General features: G+C 37.7%; 1 protein-coding gene across 1 annotated transcript in view; it reads right to left on the bottom strand.

Moving 5' to 3' along the window:
• Positions 1-973: 973 nt before the first annotated feature.
• LOC124607525 (arrestin homolog) overlaps positions 974-22,557 on the bottom strand; it is a 96,975-nt gene continuing 75,391 nt past the window's right edge. Inside the window, exons 5-8 of the mRNA XM_047139912.1 lie at positions 8,783-8,940; positions 5,350-5,493; positions 2,508-2,637; positions 974-2,203 (exon numbers count right to left, since the gene is read on the bottom strand). Coding sequence (XP_046995868.1) covers positions 2,102-2,203; positions 2,508-2,637; positions 5,350-5,493; positions 8,783-8,940 — 534 coding nt within the window. The 3' untranslated portion in view covers positions 974-2,101. The remainder of the gene's footprint in view (positions 2,204-2,507; positions 2,638-5,349; positions 5,494-8,782; positions 8,941-22,557) is intronic.

Genomic DNA, 22,557 nt, shown 5'->3' with positions numbered 1-22,557 from the left:
CATTGTATATCAGGCATCAAAGTTTAATCACTGGCAGATTTTATATGGTCCTGTTGTACAGAGATTGGTAAATTGTTGCACTGATTCCAGATTCATGAGTATTTGTTGACGATAAATGCTATATCACTGTGCACAGAACCTCATGCGTATTTTTATATGCGTTATACTCCTTTAGGTATTTTCTGGTTTTTAAATTTACACATGTGACTCTTCTGCAGTCTGCAGTAAGCACTTTAATAATAATCAGTGGTGCATTTAGTAAATAATCGTGGTTTATCATATGTTTGATAGTATTGCTGACATAATCAAATTTTTGATTGCTGCTGTCTGTCATTACATTGTGGGCAATTGAAGCATCTTTTGGGACACTGAATATGATCATGCAGCCAATTATATATATTTATGGCTATCTAATGGTTTTCTACCTCACTTCATTTCCAGTTTTATCACACAAATTTACTAGACACAGCCTGAAAATCTATTACAACATTTATGTGTCTTGTGTTGAGAAGGACATAATGTGTTTCGTTATGAAAAAAAAAAGAAAGAAAAAGAAACATTTGGGTGCCAGTACACAACAAAGTGAAAATCATTAATGTTATAAGCAGGCAACAGTATGCGGTAAATATACATTCTCTGTTGAGAAACAATTATGAAATCTGTAAGTGAAAGACGTTATTAGCTATATTTGCTGTCATTTGTTCATAATTTTATAAAGAGACTCCTGATCTACACCACCTTTTTCCACCCCTCCTTCAAGTTTTGTATCTATGCCACCCTACTTAATGAATGTATTCAGTTTCTTTTGTATGAAATCTAGGCGCTAAGAAACAAATTTGCTCACACAAAATAGGTTTAATCAAAGCTATTTGGCCAATTCTATTTCTTTAGAATTTTTATTACCAAAAAAAAGTCACCTATAATTTCTTTGTTCAGTATTTGTGGATAACAGTACAGAAAGCACATACAAAGCTTTTATTCAACAAAGTTTTTCTTTATTCCAGTTATATAAGTACACAATTTTCCAGTCAAGTTTTAATTTTAATTTACACTTTTATATCCCTCCTCCCCAACTTACATTAAGCAGATAAGAAATTGATATTTTTTTTCAAGGCTCATAGAATTAAATTGATATTCCCTGATCCTTAAAGACTGCAAGCTATGTAGTTGCACTGTGGTTATAAATTTTTAAATGATCATATAAATGAAAGAAATTGTACCATTTTCAGTGGATACAATGGCTAGAAAAGGCCAATAAAACTACTGACTGTTTCTAAAACTTTTAGAAACAATTGCTCATTTTTAAATTAAATTGTGTAAAATAAAGGAAGAGGAACTTCAAGAAGAAAACAAAAGTAACTGAAAAATAGTCAAAATTTTGTGCCAACAGAAATGCAGTATGCACTGAAGGATATAAGTAAATTATGGACATAATGAATAATTGCATCACAATGTAAAAATGGCATGATAGCCACTAATGCTGTATAGCAGAGAATGCAGTGAATTCCTCAGAGAATAGAGCAAACATAAAAAAGATTAGTAAAGGACAGAAATGCGGTGTGAAATATAGGCAGGAAAGATGTTTATGTGCACATTTCCTGGTTTACATATTCTTCATTTTCTTTTTTGTGTTCTCTCATCCCTTTATTTGTACTGATCTTTTTTTCCCTCTTAGTTATATCTCTTTTTATCCCTCTCTGTGCTCATCTCTAAGTATGTGACTGCATTCTCTTCACATTTTGTCACAGACTTATTTTTCATTTGACATTTCATCCATACAATTGTTCCTCATCACAACTTGTGACCAGTGTATTTGTTTATGCTGATAGTATTTGCACTGATTCATGCTTACATTAATACATTTCAGATGTAATATAGTTTTCTTCTCACTTCAATCAAAAACCGTAAAAGAAATCAAAACAGCTGTTTAAAAGGCAATTTTGAATGCTCAGGATGGCCTATTGGTCTAATTATGTTTTTGTTATAATGAGGACAAATCCTTAAATATCAGTATCATATGTGATGATCCCATTTATTTATTTATATTTATTTTTGCTTAAATTTGTAGAATGCATTGCACGACAGTATTAGAGATATCACATCAGCATTTAGCAGCATTTGTCATGTCACCATCAAAGGTTTCCTGTCGAAATGTCTCTATGTCAGCTTGACTATCTGCATGTACAGCTTTCATCTTTTCTGGCTGTTATTAAAAAAGAAATAAAAAAGAATTATTAAGTGTATTTGTATATTACTTAATGAATTGCATGAATAAATGGAATAGAGCAGGTTGCTTTTAATTATTGCAATGAATTTGAAGTTCATTATTAAATAGTTAATGACATTAAATGACAAAATTTATTTTCAAAATGTAAAATTTTTGTGCATCAGATATTTCTTGTAAACATACACTCTTTTAGGAAGTATGCTAATGAGCAATGTATTTCATAATGGAATTGAAACACATAAAATATTAAATAGATAATTGAAACTAATAATTGAAATACCTTAGGATGCATAAGAACTAACGGTAGTTCTGCAACAAGTTCACCTCCAAGAGCACCAAGATAAAGTTTCACTTTCACGGAATATGACACCACTATTCCAAATGCATCTCGATGATCTGGAGAGGCAAGTCTGTCAATGAAATGGCATGTATTTAAACTCCAAACAGTTTGCTGATGGTGAGAAAGGTATAAATTTCTAAGCTATACTAATCATTGAGCATGAGGAAAAAATCATTATTAATTCTGTGGCTACGACAGCAGACAGTAAGTTGCTGATTTTGAACAACAAAATTTTAAAATTGCCATTTTGAACTACAAGCAGTAAACATATTCACAACTATGACAGAATTAAAATATGATTACAAACTCTTTACAAACAAATTACTACTTTGGCACAACTAGAAACTAAACAGAAATTTTATTGTGACATGTATCATTAATTTGTGTTATTTAATCTCAAGATGAGAGGTCACTAAAATTAGTTTTGGTCTACATTTTTGGATTTCATGATGAAACAATGTCTTGCTGACACTCTTTGGCATAGTGCCTGACTTTGACACCAACTGAAATAATCCAAAAGAGCCTCAGTAATGCATAGAGGTTTTACCTAAAAATACCAGTAGAGCATTGGTTCCCAGAATTCCATAGACCATTACCCCTGAGTGCAGTTAGACATTAGCTATTACCTGGCTCTTGGTTCCATCCCCCCTGCCATCTGTTGCCCTTCCCCCACATTATCACCAATGTTAGCACCTAACTGAACTGCCGAATGACAGACTTTTCTTGGAAAACTTTTATTTTTAAAATCATAAAAAATGAATAATATTTTGTGTGTGTGTAAACTTTTATTTTTAAAATGATAAAAGATGAATAATATTTTGTGTGTTTGTGTGTGTGTGTGTGTGTGTGTGTGTGTGTGTTAGAATGAATGAAGAAGGAATTTGTGGTGCATCACAAGTGCTACCCGCAATTCCCTCTCAGATAATAAAGCTAACTTCCACAGTGAGGGTAGACACTTGTTACAAAACATACTTCCCTCTTCTCCATTGTGGCACTTGCTTGACCTGCACACTGCAAACTCATGTAAAATCAATGAAGTTAAAATGTATACACTATATGTTATACCAGAGCCAAGGTAGCACCTGAGGGCTGCCAACCCATATTACACCACAGAGGACGAGGTTGTCTATGCCCAAGGCGTACCAAAAGTACCATGGTAAACACTGGCTATTTACATACAAGATAACGGAAACAGACATTCTGAGCACTACTTCCTGCAGGGGGAGCAAGAGCCACAGCCTGTGGGAAGTATCAATCTTCTGAACTTACATCAATAAAAGTTGTGTTTGTGAAAAATTGCGAATTGTCAGTCGCAACACTATACATACTGTTTGTAAATCACTTGGTTGCTGCACTACTTACTTCTGAACTGACAGAAGTTGCAAGACTTCAGGCTGTTAATGTTTTGCATCTAACTGTTCTAATAATAATAATAATAATAATAATGCTGTGTACAGCACTATGGTAGCCCTTATGTAGTTACTGTGTGTCTTGCTGTCAGTTAATTCATTTACTTTTTTCGAAGTGAGTAATGAAGCAATTTATGAACTACTGCAGGTACTGTCAACAACCTGGAGAAGACATTTTCTTGAGATTTTAGCATTTATTCTGTATATATCTCACTTCATCATCAGCGATGGATGGGACAAAACACAACATATGTATGTAGTCAATGAACTATGTGAGTAATCTGTAACCTCCACTGCATTAATGCTACAAATTGAGAAAAAGTAATTATTCTAACTTATATAATCAATATTACAGTTTTACAGAATTGTGCTAATAGTAATGATCTTCTGAAAATAATTTAGTTTTGTGACTGAAATAGAATTGAATCATTTACTTTTTATCCCTCAGAAAATTTCAATTTATCCCTGAGGGGATAATTACCCTCAGGTTGGGAACCACTGCAATAGTGTGTTATTGATATCAAGGATAACATAAGCACTATTTATGATGTACAACACCACCATTTCTGGGATTTTTGACACTTATTTAATTTCCATTTCCATCCACATTGAAGGTCACTACATATGTTAGTTGAGTTATCGATCCGAAATCCAGTCATGGAAAATAATTGACAATGAGAATTTAGCTGGGAAGGGTAGGATATGTGATACAAAAGTGGGCATCAGAATGTGTGCAAATATCATAGATTGGATTAAAAATCTCTCCACGGTGCCCCATGAAATGAGAGAATGTGACATTACTCTATGAAAGGGATAAGCTCAGAGATCACTTTTGTAATATTCAAAAATAATATTAATTGAATATTATGCCAAACACAGTGTAATAATTGTGTGCTTGTGACTTACTGAGTAAATATTATACTGTATATGTAAATATTGTATTTTTTATTCCTAGCTGCTTGTAGGATTTCTTTCTTTCATTTAATACAACCATCTCTAACAATGTTTTGCATATATACCCAGCTGCTCACTGTTCAGACTCTGCACTTTACTGGAAGCACTTCCACAATAGCCTGAGAGAGTTGGTTCATAGACAAGAAGCTGACTGAGGATGTATCATCTCCAAAAGACCAGGCCTAAAATATCAGTGTAGTGTTCAACTTAATGTTTAGATTCTTGCCTGATTCATGTTTTTAATCTTGTAATATTTGGAAAATAGTGAAGCACAAAACACTTTAATCATTCTTACCTGCATTCCTACTTAATAGTTTAACATACACAGTAAACACTATTCACAATGTAAAATTGACATTTACTATGCCATAACTATATTTTACAAAATCATCACTGATACAATGATGTCTTGAACTTACAGAGTTGTTGATGCTAATGTAACATCTTCGTGTTTGAGAGTACCATCCAGAGCAACACCTCGTCTTCCTCTATTAGACTCTAATGTAGGTATTAGGTAGATTACTTTCTGGAGACTGGATCCAGGATTTACAGGACAACCTTCTCTGGAAAAAAGAAGAATATATACAATATCAACTGGGAGAAAACTATGAAGAACTTTAATTTAGAAGATGTTTCTGAATTGTGTTGTACTTAAGTGCACAAGACCAATATCATTGACCTTATATTCCAAGAGAGGTGTAGTATAAGCTCCTAGTATTGTAAGGAACAAAATCTACAACAATCGTAGCTCACAAAGCTCTGTTTTAGGTCCTATACTCTTTCTGATTTTTATAAAGTATTTAGACTTAGTCAAATTCTAATGTAAATATACATAAATTCACAGACAACGCCATTGTACTGACCAAAGGAAGATCTATTGAAGATATTGAAAAGTTTTTTTCTATTTAAGACATTATACTAAATAAACAAATACATTTGCACACAACACTTGCATGTGGTGCTGAATACCTATCCTCTGGAGCCAACTGTAGCTATTCAGCAAAACCATGGATAACAAACAAGTCATAAAATTCCTTGGAATAAGGGTGCTACATATCTATAAAACAAGTTTCTGTAATGTCTTCATCTAATCATAGTGCATCATAATTTTTTGTTCCTATTATAATTTAATCATCTAATCATACCATGGCACATCACCATCTGTACTGACAGAAAAAAATTGCAGCACCAAGAAGGAGTTCTGTGACATGGCAGGCATGTTTCAACATCTGAAAGATGACATCTATTCAAATTTCATGCTAGTCACACAATAATGGTGCTAGTAGTGCCAATATGAGGATGTACATTAAGTTTGCATTAAATACATGCTGTAAAGCTCTTGAGCATTAGTTACCTTTGAGATTGGACATGGTGAGTTGAAGTTAGTCAAGAATGCCTTTAAGGTGACAAAGACGCAATTATCAACATAACTATGTGATCAAAAGTATCCGGTCACCCCAAAAACATATGTGTTTCACATTAGGTGGATTGTGCTGTCACCTGCCACCAGGTTCTCCATATCAGTGAACTCAGTAGTCATTAAACATTGTGAGAGAGCAGAGTGGGGCGCTCCGCGAAACTCACGGACTTCTAAGGTGACTGGGTGTCCCTTGTGTCATACGTCTGTATGCAAGATTTCCACACCCATAAACATCCCTAGGTCCACTGTTTCCGATGTGATAGTGAAGTGGAAACATGAAGGGACACGTACAGTATAAAAGTGTACAGGCTGACCTCATCTGTTGACTGACAGAGACCACTGACAGTTGAAGAGGGTTGCAATGTGTGATAGGCAGACATCCATCCAGACCATCACACAGGAATTCCAAACTGCATCAGGATCCATTGTAAGTACTGTGGAAGTTAGGTGGGAAGTGAGAAAACTTGGATTTCATGGTGGAGTGGCTGCTCATAAGCCACACATCACACCGGTAAATGTCAAATGACACCTCGCTTGGTGTAAGGAGCATAAACATTGGACAACTGAACAGTGGAAAAATGTTGTGTGGAGTGACAAATCATGATACAAAATATGGTGATCTGATGTCAGAGTGTGGGTATGGCGAATGCCCTATGAACATCGTCTGCCAGCATGTGTAGTGCCAACAATAAAATTCGGAGGCGGTGGTGTTATGGTGTGGTCGTGTTTTTCATGGAGGAGGCTTGTGCCCCTTGTTGTTTTGCATGTCACTATCACATCACAGGCCTACACTGATGTTTTAAGCACCTTCTTACTTTCCACTGTTGATGAGCTATTTGGGGATGGTGATTGCATCTTTCAGCACAATCATAATGCACGGCTTTTGGCAGAGTGGTTCATGACAATAACATCCTTGTAATGGACTGGCCTGCACACAGTCCTGACCTGAAACCTATAGAACACCTGTGCAATGCCGACTTCATGCCAGGCCTCACCAACCGACATCGATACCTCTCCTCAGTGCAGCAGTCCGTGAAGAATGGGCTGCCATTCCTCAAGAAACCTTCCAGCACCTGATTGAACATATGCGTGCGACAGTGGAAGCTGACATCAATGCTAAGGGTGGGCCAACACCATATTGAATTGCAGCATTATCGATGGAGGGTGCCGCAAACTTGTAAGTCATTTTCAGCCAGGTGTTCGGATACTTTTGATCACATTGTGTGTAACTGAGTTTGACTGAGGTCATGAAATAGGGCAACAAGAAGTTGGATGCTCCTTCTACGATAATACAGAAAGGCTTGGCTGAAATATACCACTGTACATGACTGCTAGTGGTGGTGGCCACGAGAATGTATGATCACAAGACGAAGATAAGGCTCCGGGTGGTCACGTGGCAGTACCAAGAGGGAAGACCACTGTCTTTACCATATGGCTCTAGCACATTGTACTGCATCTGCAACAGCAATTTGAGCAGCAATCGGTACCACAGTGAGACAACAAACTGTTACAATTGGTTACTTCAAGGACAGCTCCGAGCTAGATGCCCTGTAGCGTGCATTCCACTGACCCCAAACCACCACCGTTTGTGATTTCAGTGGTGTCGAGCGAGAGCTCATTAGAGGGCAGGGTGAAGGTCTGTTGTGTTTTCTGATGAAAGTTGGTTTAGCCTTGGCACCGGTGAGGGTCATGTGTTGGTTAGCAGGCGGCCAGTTGAGGGCCTGCAACTAACCTGTCTGCATGCTATACACACTGGCCTTACACCTAGAGTTATGGTCTGGGGTGCAATTTTGAAAGACAGGAGGAACAGTCTTCAGTTATCCCATGCACCCTAACTGCAAATTTCTGCATCAGTATGGTGATTCGACCTGCTTTGCTGCCATTCATGAACAGCATTCCAGAGGACCTTTTCCAATAGGATAACGCTCACCCTCATACCATGGTTGTAACCCAGCATGCTCTACAAAGTGTCAATGTGTTGCCTTGGCCTGCTTGATTGCCAGATCTGTATCCAATTGGGGACATCATTGGATGGCAACTCCAGTGTCATCCACAAATAGCAGTGAATGACGTCTGTATTGACACACCAAGTGCAATTGGCATGGAACTCCATCCCACAAACTGACATCCAGCACCTGTACAACACAATGCATGCACATTTGCTTGCACACTTACATTAAAATGTCATTTTGCAGTGCTAATCACTTAAATAAGTTACTTAGACAAATTCCTGTAATTTCATTACTCCACATTAATTATTTTTTAGTGTTGTGATTCTTTTCTGTCAGTGTACGTTTGTTATCATATGATCTTGCATAATCCACAATATCACTATGCTGACTTGTCCTATATCATCCTGTACCACTTTTACTACAATGATTTATGAATGAATACATAAAAATTACAGTTACAAGTTATTGTAATTTGCTTACTGTGATTCGACACTTGCAACGGCAGAACGGTATTGGCCATTTTGGAAAAGTACAACATCAACACCTTGTTGAACCATTGCTTTAATTTTCTTAACAACTTTGTTGCTGTTATTTCGAATACAAATATTGACACCAATTTTTTCTCCATGGTGGTAAACCTGCAATCAGAACCAAGATAGGCAAAACTAATACAATGTAAGAAAAATATAGATTCATTTCTCATTAATTTGGGTTATCACATCAATTAGTCATGGAAGCTGACTATATTAGTTGATTAACTGAAGTGTGTAAAATGCTTTAGAATACTGCACACGAGCATTAACTAGCTAGACAAAATCAAGTAACAGCTTGGACCTCTTAATTTCTAATGAAATTTTTCAGTGCAGTTATTATCAGTTTGTAAGAAATATCTCATTGAATTCTATAAACATTTGTGTCTGTAAAAGTCTTTTGTTGTAAAAATAGTTCTTGACATTGACACAAATTTCATATAACTTAGACTAACAGATAATATCGGTGTCAGGAGAATTTGTGTACTCAATTGTTTATGCTGTGTTGTTTCCCATACTTAGTAAGGCATAGGGCCAGACTTTGGACTTCGAGTGGGAGGCAAAGACAGATGCTTGATACTTGTAAGGAAGAGGAAGCAGCAATTTCAAGCACGGTGCTGGCCCATTGTGCCAGTTGCTCCTGCGGTGGGCCAGAGTTGCCAAGAGCTTGTCCAGCTCACTTTCCTATGCACGCACCACTTCAGCCCTATTTGGAAGGTTCCAGACACTGCTGTCATGCCTGTTAAAGTGAAACACTGTGCCGGCCCCAGCAGTCAGTAGCTTTTACTCCAATGGTAATGGTGGAGAAAACAATTAAAAATTCAAATATTTTGTTTCAAATGATGTGGCTTGAAAACTGATAAGATTTTATTTTTATTTTCCTTATGCTGTGTTATTACAGTCACAACATAATATCATTGTAATTTTAAATTTCAATGAGAAAACCACCGCAGAACTTAAAAATTGTTTCATTGTCCTCTTTTGTTTTCATCAACTAATTAAAAAGAAACATAAAGCAATAAACACAGATAGCACTCTATGGTATTGATAAAAGCATTTTCACTTGCACGTTCAAAAAATCTAAAACATAGCAACGGCACTGGATTATCATTTCCAACATAATTTGTGAATGATTTCAGCCGGATATTACTGGGTTTAAAAGAAGTTTCGCATGTGCCAAACATTTCTGCATACATTCCAATGAAAGATGATTTCCTTACAGCTGTTCTTTATTTTTATTTTGATATTCATCTCATGTCTGTACAATCAATTTCAAGGCAATTTTGTCTCATCTTCAGGCAGTTGTTAGGTGTGTTTCATGAATCGCATGCCATAAGTACTGTAACTGTTCAGTTCTGCCTTCAACTCCTCTAACCTGAGTCTTGTTTTTGTATAATTTGTAGACAGTCCTTTTCTCTTCACTGAAGCTGACTTCTACCAGTCTTTCCATTCTCCAGTAATAATTTGTGTTAGTATTTTCCAACTACGGCTTATTAAACTTATGGTTAAGTAATATTAACACTTTTTGGCATCTTCCTTCTTTGAAATTTGAATTATTGCATTCTTCTGGATGTGTGAGGGTATTTTGCCTATCTAATATGTCCTGCATACCAGATGGAATAGCTCTGCCAAGGATGGTTCTCCCAGTTCTGCCAAAGATCTCAGTAATTCTAAGGGAATGTTGTCTAATCATGGTGACTTGTTTTAACTTTATGCTATGTCAAGTTATTTGTGCAGTATTATAGATTCCATCTGATCTTCAACTACTTCCTCTTCACTTTCCATAATATTGTTTCCAATTTGTTCCTTTTGTACAGCAACTCTGTATATTCCTTCCATCTTTCTGTCTTCCCTTCTTTGCTTAGTACTTGCTTTCCATATCAGTTCTTACAACTGTAATATTACTGATTATTCTGAGGTTGTTTTATACCTTAAGTCAAATTATATTATTTATGAAACTGGGATGTATAGGTATTAAACAACCACAAATGTATGGATAATATAATTCCTACAAATAAAAAATAGGTAATGGAACCCGTATTCTATAAAATACAGAGGCATGATGCGGTTAGTAAACATATTGACCTGAGCACTGTAAGACACGATACGTATAACGTCCTTGTGGCTGTGGCACGTGCAAGAGAGGGCGAATAAATTTTGCACAGCTTGGCAGAGGCTGCGAGATGATCGCCATTACCTCAGCTAATGACGCAGCCACTTGTGCAGCTTATACAGCCTTGTGGAAAGCTGCAGATGCACACAGGTCGCAGAGCTGCAATGTGTGAAGGGTCGATACTTTTCCGTAGGCCTCGCACTGCATTATGGTGTAATTAAACATAGTGTTTCCTTATACATATGAAAGGGCCCACATGCCGTGTTAGACTGCACTTGCCAAGTATGAACGAGATTGGACCACGTGGATGGCAAGTGATGGGGAAAGGGTGGCACTCGCTCAGTTTGTCACACAGATTATGATGTAATAATGTCTTTACATGTATCTACAAATACCAAATGGGTACTGATAACTATTTGTGTGATGTAATCAAATTCAACACATTGTATGTGCCTATTGGTACTAATGGGTATGGACTGCTATGGTATGTGGTGTAATCGAGTCTAACCAATACCTTATATGTAGCTACTGATATCACTGAGTGTCAGTAACTACAGTAGAAAAATCAAACTTTATGTAAGTTAATTTTCAAGTATGAGTAATTTAAATTTGATTTTTTACATTCATTTGTTATGGATTAAATAATTTTGACAAATAGCAACTTGAAAATGAAAATATATCAAACTTACATCACAAATTACAATAATATTTTCTTTAACTTCTGTATTTTTTAGATAAAATTTATACAAAATTAAATCAGGGAGTTTGTTTAAAGCTATATTGACTCTTAAGTGATTGTACCTTTTTTAAAAAATGCAAGGAAGTTCACCAAAGACTATTACCAATTGCTGGTGACATGTGGTGGTCTCTGAAAATTTTTTTTAAGTAGTTTGTTTGCTAATAATATGAATGTTATCACTCTCTGTTTTGATTATAGTGATTAATGTACAATAAATTGTACTGTAATAATTATTGTAAAGGAAAGCATTGTTTGGACAATATTTTGCCATGCTCATCTTAAGTGGCAGTTTCAGTTGGTAGTTGTTAGCAGGCAGCTGGTTTTTTTATTTTTCTGTGTATATAAAATATACTGTCATTTAGAAGATTATTTTGAGGGCAAAATTCATAACAGAAAACTCAAAAGAAAATTGTGTTAAGATGATTTAATTGATGCTATCTGCATGGTTCACTTTGGTTTATAAAGAAAATTACAGCCACTTCATAATGCAAGATCTGAGTCAACATTCATTACCCTTGAAGAAGACAATGAGATGATCATATAATGAGATAAGTATTGTTTTAGGAAATTAGTAATGTGAATGTGTCTCTATACGATCCATATTGAAATGACACAAATCTGAATATTGAGCCTCAGATAGCAATGACAGAAAGTGTCGTGCACATATGATCAGCCTATCACGTGTGAACGACATGACAAAGAGTGAAGCCAATGTACATTTTTTTCACTGTGAAAGGCTTTGTTATCCTTAAAATATGAAAGTGGTTGTAGGTGGAGCACCACACAGACAAGACCTGGCAGACTGAACATGTATAAGTCAAGAAATCCCATACATAAATATGAAACTAAACAGAGGCTTTCAAAATATGGTAACCATCAACACTTCTATTAGCAGAGATAACAGGCAGACATACACAGCAAATTTTTGCACCTGAACATTAGAAACAAATGGTAAAAATGATTACTGAATTATTGACAATAAGAGAAAGTGTGTAAAAACTCATGAGAACTTGGCTGGAAAACCATTTGGACACAAGGAAGTATAACAATAGACTCATAAAAATTAAATGCTTCAATAAGTAATTCAACAACCAACAAACTCACCATCCTCAATTCACCATGAAGGAGAGAGGGAAAAGTTGACTATTTATTGAGCGGAAGTGGAAGTTGAGTGTAGTGTGTGATTGAATTGACAGGAACACGGATGACTTGGATTGAGATTTGATGATTTACACTTCATGATTTTGCATGATATATTAAATTGTAAGACATTTCCAGGGGCAGATGTGGATTCTGGCCACAATCTATTGGTTATGAACTGCAGATTAAAACTGAAGAAACTGCAAAAAGGTGGGAATTTAAAGAGATGGGACCTGGATAAACTGAAAGAACCAGAGGTTGTACAGAGTTTCAGGGAGAGCATAAGGGAACAATTGACAGGAATGGGGGAAAGAAATACAGTAGAAGAAGAATGGGTAGCTTTGAGGAATGAAATAGTGAAGGCAGCAGTAGGTAAAAAGACGACGGCTAGTAGAAATCCTTGGGTAACAGAAGAGATACTGAATTTAATAGATGAAAGGAGAAAATACAAAAATGCAGTAAGTGAAGCAGGCAAAAAGGAATACAAACGTCTCAAAAACGAGATCGGCAGGAAGTGCAAAATGGCTAAGCAGGGATGGCTAGAGGACAAATGTAAGGATGTAGAGGCTTATATCATGAAGGGTAAGATAGATACTGCCTACAGGAAAATTAAAGAGACCTTTGGAGAAAAGAGAACCACTTGCATGAATATCAAGAGCTCAGATGGAAACCCAGTTCTAAGCAAAGAAGGGAAAGCAGAAAGGTGGAAGGAGTATATAGAGGGTCTATACAGGGGCAATGTTCTTGAGGACAATATTATGGAAGCGGAAGAGGAGGTAGATGAAGATGAAATGGGAGATATAATACTCTGAGAAGAGTTTGACAGAGCACTGAAAGACCTAAGTCAAAACAAGGACCCGGGAGTGTACAACATTCCATTAGAACTATTGACAGCCTTGGGAGAGCCATTCCTGACAAAACTCTATCATCTGGTGAGCAAAATGTATGAGACAGGCGAAATTCCCCCAGACTTCAAGAAGAATATAATAATTCCAATCCCAAAGAAAGCAGGTGTTGACAGATGTGAAAATTACCGAACTATCAGTTTAATAAGTCACAGCTGCAAAATACTAACGTGAATTCTTTACAGACAAATGGAAAAACTGGTAGAAGCTGACCTCAGGGAAGATCAGTTTGGATTCCGTAGAAATGTTGGAACATGTGAGGCAATACTGACCCTACTACTTATCTTAGAAGAAAGATTTAAGGAAAGGCAAACCTACATTTCTAGCATTTGTAGACTTAGAGAAAGCTTTTGACAATATTGACTGGAATAGTCTCTTTCAAATTCTAAAGGTGGCAGGGGTAAAATACAGGGAGCGAAAGGCTATTTACAATTTGTACAGAAACCAGATGGCAGTTATAAGAATCGAGGGACATGAAAGGGAAGCAGTGGTTGGGAAGGGAGTGAGACAGTGTTGTAGCCTCTCCCCGATGCTATTTAATCTGTATATTGAGCAAGCATTAAAGGAAACAAAAGAAAAATTCAGAGTAGGTATTAAAATCCATGGAGAAGAAATAAAAACTTTGAGGTTCGCCGATGACATTGTAATTCTGTCAGAGACAGCAAAGGACTTGGAAGAGCAGCTGAATGGAATGGACAGTGTCTTGAAAGGAGGGTATAAGATGAACATCAACAAAAGCAAAACAAGGGTAATTGAATGTAGTCGAATTAAGTCGGGTGACGCTGAGGGAATTAGATTAGGAAATGAAACACTTAAAGTAGTAAAGGAGTTTTGCTATTTGGGGAGCAAAATAACTGATGATGGTCAAAGTAGAGAGGATATAAAATGTAGACTGGCAATGGCAAGGAAAGCGTTTCTGAAGAAGATAAATTTGTTAACATCGAGCATAGATTTAAGTGTCAGGAAGTCGTTTCTGAAAGTATTTGTATGGAGTGTAGCCATGTATGGAAGTGAAACATGGACGATAAATAGTTTGGACAAGAAGAGAATAGAAGCTTTGGAAATGTGGTGCTACAGAAGAATGCTGAAGATTAGATGGGTAGATCACATAACTAATGAGGAAGTACTGAATAGAATTGGGGAGAAGAGGAGTTTGTGGCACAACTTGACTAGAAGAAGGGATCGGTTGGTAGGACCTGTTCTGAGGCATCAAGGGATCACAAATTTAGTACTGGAGGGCAGCGTGGAGGGTAAAAATCATAGAGGGAGACCAAGAGATGAATACACTAAGAAGATTGAGAAGGATGTAGGCTGCAGTAGGTACTGGGAGATGAAGAAGCTTGCACAGGATAGAGTAGCATGAAATAGAAAATCAATTTAACTTTGCAAATGTATGGATAAGAGCACAATGATGCACCTGAATTTATATGTTGGTGATTCTGAAGCAGCTTTCTCAGTTTTTGGTGTTACAGTTGTGTAAGGTTTAAATTCAGAGTGTTTGAATTACCAGTAGAAGTGTCAATGTTAAATTAATTTTCCTGGTGATCATCTTTAATTATCCTGCAGAGTCACAAATACATATGGAGTAGTCATAACAATCTATTTTAGATTATGTGCAGTTGCTTGCTATAAGTATAAAAATATATTTGTTACTTTGTTGGTCTACAAAGTTACGAAGTATAAATCTGAAATAAAACAATTAAAAAGCCAGACCAGAATATCAACAATATTATGAAAAATACAGATTGCTACTCACCATAAAGATGACACTTTGAGTTTCCGACAGGCACAATGAAAGGTAAAGCCCTCTTCTGAAAGGAAAACACACAAGCAAGTGCACCACACACACACACATGTGACCACTATTTCTGGCCACTCAAGGCAGAATGCAATGTGTCACACAACAGAAATAGCAGTCCACCATGTGGCAGGGTTAGAGGAGGGATAACAAAGTATGGGGGGGGGGGAGAAGTCAGCACTGCCTGGCAGAGTGTGCAGGGAGTAGATGGTGGCAGGAGAAAGCTACCAGGTGCAGTGTCAGGAGGATGTGAGTGTGAGCGAGGAGAGGTGATAGGACAGAGGGGTTGGAAACTATTGGGTGCAGGATGTGGAGACAGTAGTTTACTGTAGGTTGAGGCTGGGATAATTTTGGGAATGGAGAATGTGTTGTAAGGATAACTCCAGTCTGCACAGTTCAGGAAAGCTGCTGGTGGAGAGAGGGTCCAAATAGCTTGGATTGTGAAGCAGCCATTGAAATCAAGCATGTTATTTTCAGCTGCATATTTTGCACAGGGTTATCCACTTTGCTTTTATCCACTTTGCCCTTAGTCACAGTTTGGTGATGGCCATTCATTCTGGTGGGCAGCTGGTTGGTAGTCATACCAATGCAAAAAGCTATGGAATGATTGCAACAGAGCCGGTATATGAGATGGGCATTTTCACAGATGGCCTGGGCTCTGATGTGATAGGATAAGCCTGTGACAGGAATGGAATAGGAACTGTTGCTTGGATGGACTTGGCAGATCTGTTGCATTTGGGTATTTCACAGGGATATGATCCCTGTGCCAAGGGGTTGGGTTTGGGAGTGACACAGGGATGATCTAGGATGTTGTGGAGCTTGGTGTAGGATGCCCCTCATTTCAGGGCTTAATAATAGATAATGAAAGCCCTCAAGTCCCAGAAGTCCAGTATAACCTCCAATCCCTGCTTAAAGCCTTAGGCTCTTCCCAGAACTTCTCCCCTGAATGCCTTTCCCTGCTCATCCCCATGATATTGCATACTACATGCTCCACAAAAATTCACAAACCCAACAATTTTGAACATCCCACTGGAACTGGTCATTGTGCTACCACAGAAAGAAGTTTGGCCCTCACTGAAAAACACCTCCAAACAATTTCCTGAAGTCTAGCCTCCCATGACTGTGATACCAATCATTTCCTCCACCAACTCTCCACCATTCCCACCCCTTTACCTCCTGGATTCCTACTCATCACTGTTGATGCCACTTCACTATTCACCAACATCCCTCATGTCCAAGGCCTTTCTGCTATTGAACACTCCCTCTTGCAGACTCCAAACACACTATCTCATTCTTCATACCACACAATTACTTCTCCTTTGAAGAAAAAGTATACAAACACATCCATGGCACAGACATGGGCACCCACATGGCATCCTCTAGTGCTACCCTGTTTATTGGCCATTTAGAGGGAACCTTCATAGCCTCCCCAGACCCCACGTCTGATCAGGATCATTTAAAATACCTTCATGATCTGGACTCAGGACCCAGATACCCTATCCTCAGTCCTTCACAAGCTCAATACCTTCTCTCCCATCCACTTCACCTGGTCCTCCTCAAGCCAAAGAGCCACCTTCTGGGACATTGACTTCTTCCTCTCTGATGGCTCCATCCACAGTGCTGTCCACGTTAAATCCACCAACAGTGCCTGAATTTCAAAAGCTGCCACTCCTTTAACACCAAAAAAATCCCTTTCATACTGCCTGACCAACCAGTGACAAGCAATCCCATGCCAAATACGCTGAAGGTTTCACAGACAGGCATTATCCTCAGACATAGTCCACAAACTGATTTCCCATGCCATATCACCACACACCCCCATTCCTCTCACTACACCCAAGAATCATCTAGAAAGGAGTGCCACCTTTGTCACCCAATACCAACTGAACCACATCCTCCATTAGAGCTTTGATTACCCATCATCATGTCCTGAAATGAGGGACACCCTACCCGATACCCTACCCACTTCTCTTATTGTGGTGTTTTATCACCAGTCCAAAGTTCTAAAACAGTATAGTCCATGCCTATGCCACTCCCAATCTCAGCCCCCTGCCACAGGCATCATATACTTGTAGGAGACCCAGGTGCAAGACCTGCCCAATCCACCCAGCCAACACTTCCTATTCCAGTCCTGTCACAGACTTATCGTATCCCATCAGAGACCAGGCCATCTGTGAAAGTAGCCATGTCATATACCACCTCTGCTGCAATTGTTGCACAGATTTTTATATTGGTATGACTACTAACCAGCTGTCCACCAGGATGAAAATGGCCACTGCCAAACTTTGGCCAAGAGAAAAGTGGATCACCCTGTCCAAAACATGCAGCTGAACATCATAACATGCTTCATTTCAGTGGCTGCTTCACAACCCAAGCTATTTGGACACTCTCCCCACAACCAGCTTTTCTGAACTGTGCAGATTGGAGTTATCCTTACAACACATTCTCCATTCCCAAAATTATCCCAGTCTCAATATATTGTAGCCTACTGTTCCCAGACCCTGCACCCAACAGTTTCCATTCCCTGTGCTCTATCACCTTCTCCCAATTCATGTCCCCTCACCCTCATTGTGCACTGTTCTCTGCCAAAGCACCCATTGGTATTTTCCCCTTCTCTGCTCCTCTCCGTTTCCACTCCCTGATTCCCTCCCCCCACCCACCCACACAGCCTCTTGATGCTGCACCTCGCAGCTAAGCCCTGCCAACTTCTAGTCCCAGCATGCTCTGCCAGGCAGTGCTGACTTCTCTCCCCCCACCCGTACCCTGTTATCGTGCCTCCTTCCCCGCCCCGCTGTGTATTGCTGTTTCTGTTTTGTGAACAGTGCATTCTGCCTGGAGTGGCCAGAAATAGTGGTCACGTGTGTATGAAGTGTGCTTGCTTGTGTAACAGTGTGTGTGTTTTCCTTTCTGAAGAAGTCTTTGGCCAAAAGCTGAATGTGTAACAGTCTTTCGTTGTCCCTATCCGGAACTCTTTGTATCATGTTTAAAGTGACCAGCAATCTATCCTTTTCATAATAAAGTATAAATATGGAGCCTTTTCATGTTTCTCTGTCTTCCAAGTGTGAGAATTTCATTTTTCGTGTTCTTGATTACTTGTGTTAATAGCATCAATTGTGTTGAATTCTATTTTCTGAACTGAAGGGGAATATTTTTAAAAAGGATATTTTCATATGAGACTACTTTATTGTCAGTGATGCACTGGAATACTGAATCATTTAGAATTGGCAGAAGCTGGTGTTTTGGTTGGTGTGTCAAGTAGTTCTACTCACTGCTTTGGTCATCAAACATCAAGTTATCCATTACAAGATCAGTGGGAAAAATGAATGACAATAGACCAGCAGTAAGACAAACATTACACCTCACAAAAGCAGTCAGTTCAAATGGCAGCAAAAATAACAAGAGAAATCAAACACAAGCACAGCTAATAACCCATGCAAGAGCTGCAGAATTGTAAGCCAGTATGAAGTTGTCTACAATTAATTAAAGTGTCAGTACAAGAAATGAATAATTTATTTCAACAAGTAAATAAGAAAAAGTATAATTAATGTTTCAAGACTCTAGGAAGAAAAACCAAATTTTAAAAATCCTGTATCCCATCAGCAGGCTACATACAGCAATTAAATCATAGAAAGAAACTGCCAAACATTTTTTTGGTGGTACCAGGTAGCATGCAACTCCAACCTAAATGATACAGACTGTCAAGTTCAGCAGACTGTCAAGTTCATCACCAAGTACGTGTAAAAGAAATAAAGTAGGCAGAAATACTGGATTGCAGACAGTCATCATGGCTAGAACTATGAGCGAATGTGTATAGGTAAATTGCTAGTAGAGGAAAACGGGTAAAGACAACATGCTGACTTAGTCGCAAGTTGACATCTGCTGTATTAAATGTAAGCTATTAGAAATGGAACATTTTTGTAATATTAATATACTCAGTGTTATATTTATATCTGAACAAGCACTGACAAAAATTAACTGTATTTTCCCCTCAAGGAAATATTGTAGCAGACATCACATGTAGAAGACACACCAAGTGTAATTTTGTAAGATAGTGGGAGTGCAATTTTCAAAAACTGAGGTATCAGCATGCTATGAGAGTGGGGAGTTGAGTTGTGTAGGACTTGTGTACTAAGACGTAATAATTGTTAGCTTGTTCTGTAATGTATTTACTGAACAATTTAGTAGCTAAAAAACTTAAAATTTCAAAACCAGAGTTCATTATTATAGTGTAACATAGTGATACTGAGATGGACATGTAACAGGGGGCAGTCTCTTGCTGGAGGACAGTGCACTCTTGGGCATGGTGGGATGTTCTGTGTCGCATATGGTGTGTGTGTCCTGTGGCATGGTGTAACCATTAAAAGCCATCATCACATCCTGATCACTTCACTTGGTATTCATCACTCACCATGTTGTTCACTCAAACTTTCAGACTTCTCTAAGGACAATGATCCCCGGAACCTTGGTACATTTGTGGATGCTATTTCGATTCACTGTGACCATGTTATTGACAACTCACTATAAACTGGTGTATGGACTGCCACTTCAGTTGCATATCCGTACTAAAACTACATATTTTGTCATGAGTATTCATTACTGTAATGATTTTCATGTGTTTAAAATAAATTCCTCCTCCAGAGTGATTTTTTGCTGGTGATGAGATGTGTCAGACTTTACATTTTAATTAACAAATAATGTAATGGATGCTGTTGTTATAGGAACAACAGTTAGGGAAATTACAGGAACAAATGAACTACAACAGAATAAACAGTTTTTCTAGCGTTCCCATCATTCAAGGAAGCCAAAGAGGATTGGGAAGCTTACATCAAAGTAAAGGACATTGTCAACCGAAAAGCCTTCTTTTGTTATGGTTTAAAATAGATGTGTTTCATTTGCTACATAGTCTGGCCTCAGTAGCAGACCCAGGTGCATTGCCATTTGTGGAAACGTGCGATAGAATCTATTGTTCATGACACAATGGTGCAACATGCACCAGACAAGAAGGTGTGACACATGGATTCAAAGTTATGTGAGCCTTCTCTAGATTTCATTGCCCAATCATTTGAGCTTGCCCAATAAGCTAATGTACAAATAGAACTTCAAAGAGTAACAGTTCTGGAGCAGAGAGCTTCTAATGTATCACAGTCGTTCGGCACATCAGATAGGAGCTCAGACTCACAACAAGTGTGCCCCAAGCATGTTGGGTCATGGCTACAGAATCAATCATGGACTCCATGTCAGAACCGCTAGCATCATGAACAGTCAATAAACCAAGTTGCACAGCAGTTGTTTTCTTGTCCATAGTGCTTTATTAGGTACTGTAGTGTAACTGTAGTGTACTGTGGTGTAACAATCCCTAAAAAATCTTAAATCTGTGGGCTGGGATGAAATTCCAACAAATATCATAAAGACAGGAAGTGACAGCATTGCACCTCAACTCTGTAAAATAATAAACCAATCATTTGATGAGGGCTGCTTTCCAGACAGACTGAAATATGCTGAATTCTGTCCAATCTACAAAAAGGGAAAACAAGATGATTTAGTAAATTTCCACCCAGTGTCTATACTCCCAGTTTTCTCTAAAATAGTTGAATGAATAGTATGTAATCAATTAGAAGAGTACAATAAGGAAGGTAATATTATTCTCAATAACCAATATGGGTTTAGGAAGGGACAAAACACTTTGCAAGCTGTAAATGAACGAATCTTTAAAGTAAGTAAATGCCTTGACAACAAACAAAGTGTATCTGGTATTTTTTGTGACCTCTCAAAGGCGTTTGGTACAGTAAACCATAAGCTACTGCTCCAAAAATTGGGTACCTATGGCTTCCATGGAAAATCTATAAGATGGTTTTCATCTTATCTCAAAAATAGATACCAAAGGGTGGTGATACATCAAAAGGGAGAGAAAACTTGCTCTATCTGGAAAGAAATTCAAGCAGGCATGCCCCAGGGCTCGATATTAGGACCACTTCTGTTCTTATATTACATAAATGACATGCCTAGCAAAGTAAATACAGATACAATACTTTACGCAGATGACTCAACTGCTGTAGTCTGCTGCAAAAACACTGATGAATTAGTAAGGACCACAAAGCAAACTCTACAAGAACTTGAACAATGGATAAAAGATAATGCTATGAAATTAAATCTTGAAAAAACCCAAATCATACACTTCAGGACCAAACAAACTACTGAATGTATATCACAAATAGAATATTCAGGTAAAAAACTGACCACAGTTGATTCTATAAAATTTCTTGGGATAACTTTAAATAAAAACTTGCAATGGACCGACCATGTGGACAGTTTACTGAAGAGATTAAATAGTTTAGTTTATGCAATGAGGGTACTACATTCATGCAAACCACTATTCAAAAGCTTAGACTTCATGACAATCCCTTCCATCTTCATATATGAAATACTTCTCTTTGAACAGAAAAACTCGCATCTGTTTGAAGGAAATACATTCACACATGCCTATGAAGCTAGACATAAATTGAAATACATGCTACCTTGTCACCGACTCACAGTATATGAAAATACTCCATATTACATGGCTCTGAAGATCAGAAATAAGATAAGGTCAATATTTGGGGAATCCACATTGGAGACCATTGGCACATACCTAAAAAGTAAATGTTATTATAGTCTAGAAGAATTTCTAAATGAATAAAAAGCAATTTTATAGTTTAGAAGAATTTATAAAGAGGAATAGGGAGTAAAGATACAAGTACAAGTGGTATACTTTCGAAGCCATATAGATACAAAGTATACACGTTCACTGTATATTCATGTTTATATATAGAATTATAGTTTGAATGGCAGTTTGTATCCCGTTCACTACATCCATACTTCATATAGGTGAGTGAAGGCTACGGTAATGATTGGATGAGTTATGAAAAGATTTAAAATATAATGTTGTATTTTTATTATAATAAACAATGTGTGTATTACGTATTTCCTGTAGTATATAAAATACTGTAACAACTTAGGTTAAAGACTGACGAGTCACCAATGTTCTCAATCA

Source organism: Schistocerca americana, chromosome 1 (genome assembly GCF_021461395.2).
Source record: "Schistocerca americana isolate TAMUIC-IGC-003095 chromosome 1, iqSchAmer2.1, whole genome shotgun sequence".
NCBI lineage: Eukaryota > Metazoa > Arthropoda > Insecta > Orthoptera > Acrididae > Schistocerca > Schistocerca americana.
The sequence above is the reverse complement of the archived record's forward strand: the minus strand, read 5'-3'. Positions and strand labels throughout refer to the sequence as shown.